This window comes from Phacochoerus africanus, chromosome 9 (genome assembly GCF_016906955.1).
Source record: "Phacochoerus africanus isolate WHEZ1 chromosome 9, ROS_Pafr_v1, whole genome shotgun sequence".
Taxonomy (NCBI): Eukaryota; Metazoa; Chordata; class Mammalia; order Artiodactyla; family Suidae; genus Phacochoerus; species Phacochoerus africanus.
Genome location: NC_062552.1, coordinates 127517149 through 127529602, shown reverse-complemented (window position 1 = coordinate 127529602; position 12454 = coordinate 127517149). Strand labels below are relative to the sequence as shown.

The window sequence follows — 12454 nt, the reverse complement described above, 5'->3', positions numbered from 1 at the left end:
GACCCTGAAGGGCCCAGAGCCGGCCAAGGTCGAGACAGGGCCACCGCCAGGCCCTGGGACCTGAGGAGGTCCGAAAAAGCAACCTGCGGGGGGAAGGGGGGGGGCTCACAGCCAACCTGGGGGTACCCAGGTGCCCCGCCCTAGGACCCGCGCCGAGTCTGGCGGCGCGGGAGGGCAGGACGTGCCGCGGGCGCCACCTGGTGGGCACGGAGAGGAACCAGCTGCCCAGCACGAGCCTGCTGCTTCCTGTCCCTGGTGGACTCAACCTCGCAGGTGTGGCCAGGACGCGGGGACCGTCATAGGGCACGACGTTTGCCGGACCTGGCGCCGGGGCCTGGGGGAGGGGGCAGAGCTGCCTGTCTCCCCAGGCTCCGCGGCAGCTGACTCTGACCATTAAGGCCTTGGGGTGGGGCGGCTGCAAGGAGCATGGGGCCGGGGGCATCCAGAGCAGCCTGGTTCTCCGCCGGGTGGTCCCTCACTACCTCCGTTTTGACAGGCTCCAGGACACAGCTTTTGGGGATACCCAAACCACAGCAAATGTTACCTACCAAACAAGACTTTGGACCCAGGTTTCAGATACATAAAAATGCATCAAACTGGAAGCCTGTCCACGTCTGGCAGGAACGAGAGATGGTGCAGCCTCTGGAAGACCGTATGGAGGTTCCCCACGAAATTAAAGTACAGAATGCCACGCGAGCCAGCAGTTCCGCTCCTGGGTACACAGATCACCCCAAAGAGCCAAAAGCAGGGTCTTTTTTCCTTTTTGGCCGCCCTGAGGCATATGGAGTTCCTGGCCTGGGGTCAGATCCGAGCTGCAGTTGAGATCTATGCCACAACTGTGGCAACCCAACTGGCTGCTTAACTCCCCGCCAGGCCAGGGACTGAACCCGCGTCCCAGGGCTCCAGAGATGCCATTGGTCCCCCTGCACCACAGCGGCAACTCCTGGAAGCAAGGTCTTGAGATACCGGTGCACGTGTGTTTACAGCAGCATCCTTCGCAATAGCTTTAAAATGTGGATGCACCACCACTGTCCATGGACCAATGAATGGATCAGCAAAATGTGGCCCATCCGTACGACGGGATGCTATCCAGCCTTAGAAAGGACATTCTGGAGGAGTTCCCATCGTGGCGCGACGGCAACAAACCCGTTCGATCCCTGGCCTCGCTCAGTGGGCTAAGGATCTGGTGTTGCCGTGAGCTGTGGTGTAGGCTGCAGATGCGGCTTGGATCCTGTGTTGCTGTGGCTGTGGTGTAGGCTGGCAGCAACAGCTCCAATTAGACCCCTAGCCTGGGAATTCCCATGTGCCGTGGGTGCGGCCCTTAAAAAAAGGCAAAAAAACAAAAGACAAAAGGCATTCTGACACCTGCTGCAGCATGGATGAACCTTGAGGACACGAGGCCGAGGGAAAGAGGCCAATCATAAGGGACAGAAGCAGTGCATTCCACTTACTTGAGATCCCTGGAGTAGTCAGATTCCAGGAGACAGAAGGATGGTGGGTGCCGGAGGCTGGGGAAGGAGTGGGGAGGGACTGTTTAATGGGGACAGAATTTGTTTGGGAAGATGAACGTTCTGGAGAGGCTGTGCTTAGTACCACGGATCTGTGCACTGAAAACGGGCTAAGATGGCTTGATGTGATGTGTAGGTTTTTTTGTTTGTTTTTTTGTTTTTGTCTTTCTAGGGCCGCACCCACAGCACAGGGAGGTTCCCAGGCTAGGGGTCCAATCAGAGCTGTAGCCTCCGGCCTACGCCACAGCCACGCCAGACCCGAGCCGTATCTGCGACACACAGCACAGCTCATGGCAACGCCGGATCCTTAACCCACTGAGCGAGGCCAGGGATCAAACCCACGCTGTCACGGACACTGTGCTGGGTTCTTAACTGGCTGAGGCACACGGGAGCCCCACTTTGTTGCGCTAAGTGCATCCGGGTGATCGTGCCTCCCACCCGGAGCTCTTCATCACAAGCTGACACCCAGCCCCGGCCTCCCGGCCCCCACCCTCCACTGTCTCCAGGGGCCTCCGGAAGCGGAGTCACATAGGGCCTGTCACTTTGTGACTGGGCCACTGCACTCAGCGAGGCGTCCGCAGGACCATCCGTGCTGTAGCCCGTGCCCGGAGCTCCTTCCTTTTTAGGCCGAATGATATTCCGCTGTGCAGACACGAGGTGGGAGGTAGATGCGCCCCTGGGCTGGGACCCGCTGGGACCCGCTGGGCCCGGCTTCTCTTTGACGCCTCGAGGAGGAAGGTAGCGGCAGGAGCTGAGCTCTGCTGGAGTGACAGCAACGACGTCAACCACTCCCGGGGTGGCGGCGATTCCCCCCACTCCACATGCACAGACTCCCGGGATCGGAGGGGAGGGGCGCCAGAACCCTCTGCTCTGGAACCGACTCGGCCCAAAGACGCGCACGCCTATCCGGAAGGGCCCTGGACCCGGTCTGGTGGGAGACACAGGAGAAGCGGCCAGAGGAGGGCAGGGGCCGGAGAGCCGCGCCGCCTGAGCGCCTCAGGTCACCTGTCTGGCGCGCGCCTCGCTGGGGGGACGCCCACACCCGCACTCCTCCTTCGGGTGGGTCCTCCTGCTCTGCTCGTGTCTACAATAAGCCGCTTCTCCGTGCTCTCCCCGCTCGCTGCACTGTCTCTACGATAACCTTTGACCTGTCTGCAGGCTTGGCCGCCGGGAAACACTGTTTTCATCAGGGGCGAGAATCAGGGCGATTCTGCTCTTGCTTCCAGCTGGTCTAGCGGTGGCGTCCCTGGCTTTCACCCAGGCTGCCCAGGTTCAAGTCCTGAGCAGAGAATCCAGGTATCACTTCAAGGCGGTTCCTGCGGTGGCACAGGGGGTAAGGACCCCGCGTTGCTGCAGCTGTGACGAAGGTCACAGCTCCAGGTCAGACGGGATCCCTGGCCTGGGAACTTCCACATGCTGTGGGTGCAGCCAGAAAAAAAAAAAAAAAAGAAGAAGAAGAAGAAGAAGAAGGAAAAAGAAAGAAAAGACCCCACTGGAAGCCGTCGCTGACTGCTGTCTCGAGGTCAGACAGACCTGCGGGCCCCTCCATTCAGCCCACAGGACACGGGTTTGTCCCCACACCTTCCCTACTGGGACCGCCGCTGTGCGTGGCCGTGGACACCCCGGGGGGACTGCGGCGTCGCTGAGTTCCCCCTGCAGTTTTCCGAGGAACTGCTTCACCGCCTCCCGCCGGGGCTGTGGCATCTCACAGCCCTGCCGCCAGGGCACAGGCCACCAGCTCCCCACACCCTCGCCAGCACCTGGGGTCTGCTGCTGTTTACACGGCAGCCGTCCTGATAGGTGTGAGGTGGCCTCTCCTGTGACACGGACCCACATCTCCCTAACGATCAGACACTGGACACTGCTGGAGGCGCAGGGCCTCTGCAGGAAGCCAGGTGGCCCCCGTGAGGACGGCCAACGGTGGGCTCTCCAGGTCCAGTGCCAGTGGCACAGACGCCCACCAGCCACGGCCTCACGGGGCGAGGCCAAGGCGGCCCCAGAGTGTCCCACGCCCTCGCTCAGGAACATGCACCTGCAACCCCCGCTCACATGCAGTGACTCCGCATACCCTCCCACCCCCGCCTCAGCAGCCTGTGCCCCACATGGGCCCAGCCTCTTTGGCGTCAGGGACCCTCCAAGCTGGCCAGCCCTGTGCCGCTCCCGCCCTATTCTGTGGCCCAGGGTTCCTCAGGGGGCAGGGCCTACTGCGCTGAGGCGGCCCTGCAGGGACCCTGGTGTGGGAGCCGGGACCCAAGTGCCTGGAGGGGAGGCCCCAAGCACAGCCGGCAGGCCTGCGACTCTCCCTCCAGGCCCGTCCCCTCCCTGGACCATACACCGCACCTCCCCCAGGTGAGCAAGGCCGTTGCCCAGCCAGCCAGCACTCCAAGGAACCGACTGGCAGGTCAGGCGGGGCCCCGACCTCCCGTCGAGGTGTTTTGGTGGCATTTCAGGGTCGGCCTGGACGGGGCCCCGGCCCCCCTGCCGGCCGCAGGGCGATGGGGTGGCACCTGGCAGAGCTCACCAACTGCTCCCCGCAGGCCCCAGGGAGTCCCCACGTCCAAACATAAACGGTTTATTCACTCCTGTTGTCAGGAGCACAAAATACGGACTAGAAAGGCCCCCTCCCGCCCACCACACGGGTCCCAGCGTCCACACCAGCGGGGCTGTCCAGGCAAGGCCGCTGTCCACTCCTGCCTCAGGTCTCGAACACGGCGCAGCTGGCGCACAGCACTTTCTCCTGAATGTTGCTGCAGCTGTGGGGAGGGGGCGGGGAGCTGGTGTCAGCGCCGCCTTGTGTGCCCCCGGGTGACGTGCCGAGGCACTGATCCCGGCCCTCACCTCCTCGGCCCACAAGGCGGGTAGACTCGCGACCGGAGGGGAGGTGCCGAGAGCCCAGGCAGAGGCCGAAGCTCGGCACCCACGGAGCGCGGCGCGAACCAGCCCTGTCCCCGGCCCCGCCTGTGGGCCTGCGGTCTGGTCCTGAAGCTGCCCCCCGAGGGGCGTGGCGAGGATTTCCCGCCCCCGGGGCCACATGGGGAGCAGGACAGGGAGGGCGAGGACCCGCAAGTCAGCAGACGCGGGGGATCCGGCAGGAGCGCCCGTCCAGACAGGTCTGCGGGGCAGTCAGCGCCTGGTGCCACCGGGCGCTTAGGGCCCCAAGTCCAGGCCCCAGCTCCTGCCAGCCCCACCCCGGGCTGCAGGTGGAGGGTGCGGGGGGACCAACAGGGCGGTGGCCTGGAGCAAGTCACCTGCTTATCAGCGGGGACAAAGCCCCCGCCCTGGCGCGGCTGGTGTCTGGGGAGGAGGGAGGAGACCAGCGAAGCCCCCAGGACCCGCCCTGGGGAGGGAGGCGGTTTTGGGATGCAGAGGCTCCAGCAGCGCCTGGGCCAGGACCCGCGGGGTGCCCGGCACTGTGGGCAGCCCTGCTCCAGAGAAAGGCCACTGGCCAGGCCCTGCCTCCTCACTTAACACGGAAGCAGGAAGAGAAGATTTAAGCTGGCGAACACAAAACAGAGTCCACATTCGTCACCCACCCGCCGTCTTAATCCTCAAACCAATGGCACAGGGTCGCCAGTCCTCGCCAGCGCCACCCACCCTGCCCTGCCCCCAGCTGGGAGGTATGTTTTTAACTCTTCCTGGTTAGTGTGATGTTTACTTCTGCATTTATCTTGTGGCCACACCTGTGGTGGGAGGGAACCTGTGCCACGGCAGCCACCATGCGCGATCTTTAACCTGCCAGACCACCAGGGAACCCCCCTGGTTGGTTTTAAAGACGCCTGGGCCTACTGTGCGCACAGGGAACTGTGTCCAACCTTCTGGGATCGAGCGTGCTGGGGACAAGCGAGCACGTGTCCATGTGGGCCTGGGTCGCTTTGCTCGGTCTGCACATTGTAAACGGACTGCGCTCTGATTTCAAAAAAGTAGAAAAACAGAAGACCCCTGGGACTAAATTAGTTTGAAGCGTGCAGAACCTTCCTTAGAGGGCACAGCCCAGCCACACCGGTCAGTGGAGTGGACGCTGGACGGGCCAGCGCCCGGCACCTCCTGAGCAAGGGTGGACCAGCCACCTGCAGCAGACACGAGCTCAGATTACAGACGCTCGTCTCCTGCCCTCACCCGACAGGTGTCAGCCACCAAGGAGTGAGCCAACGGCACTGAGAGGCCAGGTGAGACATCCTAACTCGAGGCGCTAAAGCACCAGAGCACCAAGGGGACGGACAGGCCACGGCAGGGCGGGGCGGGGCGGGGCGGGCAAGCTGCGGGGGCTGGATTGCCTCAGCAAGGGTCCCGGCGCCTTCAAGAAAAGCGCCGGCTGGCGGAAGCATTTACTGCCGTCACATGGTCCCATCAGGCCCGCCCGCCAGCCCGCCGGGGCCCGCACTCACTCCACGACGGCGCACAGGGGGCAGGCCAGGGCCCCGCAGCTGCAGCAGGTGTGCACACAGCGCCCGCACAGGGCTCGCTCACACTGGCCGCACGCCGCCTTCCCGTCCGCGGCGCGCACGCACGACGAGCAGGCCCCCGACGCGGCCCCGGCCGGCTCTGCAAGGAAGAACACCTGTCAGCCCAAAGGGACCCAGAGTGCTGGGGGCCCCCAACTCCCCACCTGAGGACGAGGCGACCCTCCTCCCGCACCTGATCTACCACGAGGTGCTCCGGACAGCCGGTGTGTGAGCACAGCACGCAGCCGGTGTCAGCAGGGAGGGCGCCCGGTGCCCGGACCCCCGCCCCACGGCTCCCGACGGCTGGTGCCAGTGTCCCTTCTGCGGCTCGGGGGAAGCACAGAGGTTCCTGCGCCACCCAGACTGGGGGTGAGGGAGTTTCTAACCAGCGACCCAGGTGACAGCCTGGGATGCACACCACGCTGCGCAGGGACCCAAATAGCCTCTCCCCACCTAGACGGGACCCGGTGCCCGCCGGCCCAGGTAGGAAACGTGCTGAGAGTAAAGGGAACGCCCTTGCCGTGTCCCAAGTGCACCTGCGCAGCCCCACTCACCGGCTTCGGAGGCCTGGGCTCGGCTCCTGGTCAGTCGGCCGTCGGGCCCGATCAGCATCTGCCCCCGCGAGGCCCGAGGGGCTTCCGTGGGGCCGGGCTTCGGGGACTCTGGCAGGTCAACGGTGGCACAGCCTTCCTCCCACGCGTGGTCCATGTAGGCCTGGGCCCCTCGGAAGAGGAGCTGGGTGGTCTTCTCTGGGGAAGAGGAGTCATTCCTCCGTTGCCACCCCCGCACAGCCTCCTCGTCCTGCGGGCTGCGCCCAGCCAGGCCTCTGAGCTGTCATCCAGCCACCAGGACGACGCTGTGCCCTGGCGAGCTGGGTCCCACCTTCCCCCGCTGCCTGGGCTCAGCGGCCACCTCCTCCAGGAAGGCTCTGGGCTCCACAAGCCCCTCCGGGCTCCTCTCCTGTCACTCTGCTCATTTTCCACACGGTGGCCTCACATGCTTGCTGTCCCTTTCGGCCTTCACACCCAGCAGCCAGCTTCGTTCCTGTGCAGCACCCAGCCCCGGCTGGTACACACCCCTTCCCCGACCATGGAGCTGCGGGCCAAAGACATGGCAGCAACGGGCTCCTGACAAGTACTCCAGAATTTTCGAGACCTCTGTGGGTCCTGGACAGACAGCCCCACCCTCGGAGCTGAGGTGGTGTCTCAGCACCTAGAGCAGTGGCTTTCCATCAGGGCTGGGGGCTTTCGCAGGGTCAAATGCCAGGCGCCAGCCCCAGAAATGCGTTGTCTGTGGTTCTCTGCCGTATCCCAACAGAGCCAGGGAGGCGCGCTTAGAAGCTGGCGGCGCTCTGTGACTGACAGAAACGAGCTGCCGGGTGACAGAGCTTGAGTGGCTGGTGACAGCCCCAGCATCCTCCCCCTTGGAGCAGGATGGGAGGATTGAGGGGAGACCAGCCCCCTGCCCCCAAGGCCTGTGGTCCATCAAGATAAAGAGGCCACGGTCAGGCTTGGCATTCACTACCCCTGAGTTCACACAGGCCACCTTAGGTCCTGCCCTCGGGAAATGTCCGGGAAGCCCAGCAACCCCCCCCCCCCCCCCGCCACGGGCCTGTGAGGGACAAGCCCCTGCAAACCCTGACACTGTGGTCAAGGAAGGTCAAGAACCAGCCTGACTTAATCCCTATCGACTTTTAATTCTTCTGCCTGCAGTGTTTACATTTTTTGACTGTTCAGGGCGGGAATAACAGTTGAGCACCCACAGCTTCACTCATTTCTATTGCCTGCGTGGCCTCGGAAAGGATTTGCATTTGCAACCCCAGTGTGCAAGGAAAAAAGGCAGAGCAGCTGCTGAGGGGGGCGGTGGGCCAGGCTGGGGGAGCAGGAGTGAGACAAGCAGGGTCTCCCCCGGCTAGGCTCTTCCCCACACCCCTAAAGCACAGCAGCATCGCTCAATTACAAACACTCAGGCCACAAACCTTGGGCCCTCAACCACCAGATAAAGCAAACTCCACGGTGGATGGACCACCCCAGAGGGGTGATCAACAGCACCCGTGCACCTCAAAATCGGCATGACCGAGTCAGACGAGAAGGCCTCCGAGCTCGCTGCCCTCACCGGTCTGACCTGGACAGTCCAGCTACCCTGAGCCCTGCTGCACTCTGCTGCTTCCTGGTTTTCGCGAAGGCTGTTCCCTCTGCCTGGAATTCCCTTCCTCTCCCTCTCCGCCTGCCTATCTCTGCAGGACTCTCTTTCTCCATGAGACCACTGACAGCCTGCAGGTGGTCCTGCAGCAACCCGTCGCTGCCCTGATGACCTCCGGCACGTCCTTCTCTGGTAGGTCCCCCCACTAGACTGGGAGGCAGGGTCTCCTGCGCAGCTGCAGCGCCTGGCAGAGAAGGCGCGCTCCAGAAATACGTCTGGGGTTAGAATGGGTACTGCTGCGGACTCGTTCCACCAGGACATCCCCCTCCCCGGCCTCCAAGTGCGCCTGAGGGATCTCAGTGCTGGTCGGACCAGGGCTGGTTACCGCGCGAGTCCGGCATCCCCACAAGACACAGCCCCGACTCGACACCTCGCGGTTCAGGGAGGTGGGGGTGGCATGGGGCAGGAGGTAGCGGACAAGGGCTTACTCAGGACGCCCTACTCATTGCTCCCAAACCCCAGTCGGACAGCTAGCTCCGGACCCCCGGCTCCAGGGGGCGCGGCCCGCGGGGCCCGCCTGCCCCGGCCCCGCTTCGCAGCGAGAAATCCCTCTACCCGGCACTCACCGAAAATCTCCCGAGTGAGGCGCTCGGCGCACACGCCGCGACTCAGCTCCCTCTGGCCCACACGAACCTTGAGCTGCAGCGGGGCCGCGTCCGCGAAGCGGCAGCCCCGCTTGGGCATGGCCGCGGGCCCGGAGCGGCTCGGCTCGGCGGCCGCGCCTGGCCCGCCAGCGACGTCACGGCCGCGCGCCAACCCCCGCGGGGGGCGGGGGCGGGGCTCGTGCGCGGCGCGACGCGGGATAGGCCGGGAGCGAGGGCGGGGCGGGGCTCGTGCGCGGCGCGACGCGGGATAGGCCGGGAGCGAGGGCGGGGCGGGGCTCGTGCGCCGGGAGGCGGGACTCGGCGGCGCGGGAAAGTCCAGCAGAGGTCAAGGGTCGCAGTGGGCGCGCCGGGGGCGGGACTCGCGTTAGGCGCGGCCTGCAATAGGTCGGAGGCGAGATGGGGGTGGGACTCGTATGAGGCTGCGCGTAAGGGCGGGCGTGCTGGGTTTTCTTTGTTGTTGCTCCCCAAACAGTTCCGGAAGCTCTTATACGTCCTCGCATAAATCACTCAAAGTTCGAGGATGAGCCACTTTTCTTCAATTTGGAGGAATTCCCCGCCTTCAAGAAGTGCAGAGTGAGGCCTGAACGCCCAGGGCACACTTCAGGGGCCGCCTTACGGGCCGTACTTTCCCCTGCGGGGCAGGCAGGTGCCCTCTGCCGCACGAAGGTGCCTTTATACAGCCGAGTCATCGGGCTCCGGCCTGGCCACGACCCGAGCCCAGCTCCGCCTCGGCGGGCCAGCCACCCACTCAGCCCTCGACCGGCCAGCTCCCCTGTGGCCTGGATTTCCGGTGACGTGGCCGAGCCTTACAGGCCGAGTCCCACGTGACGCCACGTCCACGTGACTCTACGTCACAGCCTGGAACCCTCCCCGCGGGGAATGGGGCGGGACCAGTCTCTGATCACGTGGTCCTCGCTGCCTCTGCCTGGGTCCGGGGAGACCGGCTGACGGAGGGGGGCTTAAGACGTGTTTTCCTTGCGGCGTGGCCGGCCAGACTGTGCGCTGCTCTCGTAAGGATTCTACAGTCAGTTGCACCCGAACAGACGCTTGGTTTGTTGTATACGGGAAATAGATGAAACTCCCCGGAGTGTTGTTTTTAATCTTACATGTCTTGGGAATTTTATTTATTTATTTTTTTTTACTACTCAATGAATTTATCACATCTGTAGTCGTATAATGATCATCACAATGTTTAAAAAACTTCACCTTTAGATTTGAAACTGCCTTAAAGCTCTTTTAAGATACAATAAATAAATGCAAAACATTGTGATTAAAAGAGAACCTTGGTGGCGATCCCCTCCTGGCTCAGTGGGCTAAGAACCTGACTAGTATCCAGGAAGATGTGCGTTCAATCTCTAGCCTCTATCAGTGGGTTAAGGATCCTGCCTTGCCGTGAGGTGTGGTGTAGGTGGCAGGCGAGGCTTGGAGCTGGCGTTGCTGTGGCTGTGGTGTAGGTTGCCAGCTGTAGCTCTGATTGGACCCCTAGCCAGGGAACTTCCTTATGCTGCAGGTGCAGCCCTGGAAAAAAAAAAAAGAGAGAGGGAGAGAGAGAGAAGCTTGGAGTTTCTGTTGTGGTGCAGGTCCATCCCTGGCTGGCACTGCCCAGTAGGTTGCAACTGTGGCTCTGATCTGATCCTTGGCCCAGGAAATCCATATGCCGAGGGGCAACCAAAAGAGAAAAAAAGGAGGGAGCCTGGTCAGTTCTTATGTTTCAACCTAATGTTAATTTAAGAAATTTTTGTCGAGGGCTCATGAAGTGTTGGATTAGTTTTCTGAAGCTGCCAAAGTCCTCAGCTGAAGTAGTCAGATGGGGTAGCTTAAACAACAGCTATTTATTCTCTTAGCGTCCTAGAGACTGGAAATCCAAGAAGCAGGCATCTGTGGGGTTGGATTCTCCGAGGCCTCTCTCCTTGGCTGGCAGACAGCTGCCACCTCCTCGTGTGCTCACGTGGCCTGCCTTCTGTGTGTGTCTGTGTCCTCGTCTCTTCTTATATGGATGCCAGTGAAGCTAGACTAGGACCACCCTAGGCGCCTGGTTTTGACCTGATGGCCTTTGTAAAGACCCCTTCTCCCAGTGCAGTCAGTCTGAGGTCCTGGAAGTCGAGACTTCATGTAAGTTTTAGGGACGTGATTCAGCCCATGATACGTGCCAAGCTGGGTGCCAGGCCTCTGGGGGTGGTGTTGATCAGGGCCAGCAGGGTCCCTTCCCTCTGGTGGGACAAATAGCACCAAAGGGGAAGTGTGGGGGGCTGTGAAAGCCAAGTATGGAGCCCCGCCTTGCTTGGGGCCGGGGACACCCCAGGAACGCTGGCTGGCCAGAACCGAACTCATGCAAAACATTCGCAGAATGGCCTAATTTGACCTTGGAAAGTTGGGTGTTCTCCTTTTTTTCCTTTTCTTCTCTCTTTTTATTTTATTTATTTATTTTGCCACCCCTTAGCATATGGAGTTCCTGGGCCAGTGGTTGAGTCTGAGCCACAGCTTTGACCTACCCCCTGTGCCCGGCTGGGAATCACACCTGCATCCCAGCACTCCAGAGACGCCACCAATCCCACTGTGCCACAGCAGGAACCACAAAATTGGGCATTCTAAAAGTGAATAAGAGGAGTTCCCGTCATGGCGCTGCGGAAACAAATCTGCCGAGTCTCCATGAGGATGAGGATTTGCTCCCTGGTCTCGCTCAGTGGCATCCGGAGTTGTTGTGGCTGTGGTGTAGGCCGGCGGCTGTAGCTCCGATTGGACCCCTAGCCTGGGAACTTCCATATGCCGTGGGTGTGGCCCTAAAAAGACCAGAAAGACAGAAAGAACGAAAGGAGTCCTCTTTCCCCTCCAACAAATGCACAGAGGATAGAGCCAGCAGGAAACGTATTTATTAAAATGTTTAACCAAAGCTGCTTCAGAGTCCCAGGCTCTCGAGTCCTCGCCGTCTCGGCTGTTCCCCAGTCGTGTCCTGGGGTTGTACCACTGTGAGTAGTTTATGACTGGGGAGTCGTTCACCCACGGTGCAGGTGTATGTATTCTCGCCCAGAGGGCAGGTTATTTCCTTCCACGACACAGCAAGAGGGACGAAGGGAGAGCGCCCTGAGCGAGGGAGCCACTCTGTTAAGATGGCGTCGCAGTTGCCCTTCCCTCCCCAGGCACACGCAGCCGTGGCTCCGCTTTTGTCCCCACGGGGTTGCCTTGCTGTCCCAGAACCTCATGTGCTCGGGCTCCTTCTGCACGTGTGCCTTCGTGCGGCTCTGTCCCTCAGCAGGCTGACCTTGAGAGCGGCCCGGGTCTTGCGCTCTCAGTGGCTCCTTGGGGGCATCTGCGTGTGGAGGGGCCACAGCTCGATCACGTGTCAGTGGACACCGTGGGGGGTGGGGGCGCGGCAGGTGTCGGCTGCAGTGAAGCAGTTGCTCGGAACAGTCTCATGGAGGCTGTTCCTGGACGTTTGTAGTCATCGGCTGTGGGATGGAAACGGCCCCGAGGGAGGCAGGTGCATGTGCACCTTCTAAGGAGACGAGCAGCTTTTCCGAAGGGTCCGGCAAAGCACTTGCCCTTCCTCCACCCGTGAACTGAACTGAGACCGCTGTGAGCTCGTCCACACTGTGGCCGGGTTCTTGGAGCAACAGAAAGAGCATCTTATTCCAATGACTGAGAGAAAGGGGGGCTGTCTGCCCTGACCCAGCCCAGCGGGCAGAGCCTCCTGGCCCTG

The 12454-nt window shown here is 62.0% G+C and overlaps 1 protein-coding gene across 1 annotated transcript; it reads right to left on the bottom strand.

Annotated features, from left to right (window-relative positions):
* Nucleotides 1-4064: 4064 nt before the first annotated feature.
* On the bottom strand, nucleotides 4065-8885 carry SIVA1 (SIVA1 apoptosis inducing factor). Its single transcript, XM_047796828.1, has 4 exons — nucleotides 8719-8885; nucleotides 6505-6699; nucleotides 5894-6050; nucleotides 4065-4261 (listed from the first exon to the last, which is right to left on the bottom strand). Exons 1-4 carry the CDS (start codon nucleotides 8834-8836, stop codon nucleotides 4204-4206), a joined length of 528 nt encoding a protein of 175 aa, XP_047652784.1. The 5' UTR covers nucleotides 8837-8885; the 3' UTR covers nucleotides 4065-4203.
* Between the last annotated feature and the right edge of the window lie 3569 nt (nucleotides 8886-12454).

What these genes read in the sequence shown, in the direction of transcription:
- SIVA1 (XM_047796828.1), bottom strand. Translation starts at nt 8,836, where the DNA reads ATGCCCAAGCGGGGCTGCCGCTTCGCGGACGCGGCCCCGCTGCAGCTC. An exon ending in CCTCACTCGGGAGATTTTCG is followed by an intron (nt 6,700 to 8,718) that starts GTGAGTGCCGGG and finishes CCTCTTCCCCAG; the next exon opens with AGAAGACCACCCAGCTCCTC. An exon ending in CCCCTGTGCGCCGTCGTGGA is followed by an intron (nt 4,262 to 5,893) that starts GTGAGTGCGGGC and finishes CCCTCCCCACAG; the next exon opens with CTGCAGCAACATTCAGGAGA.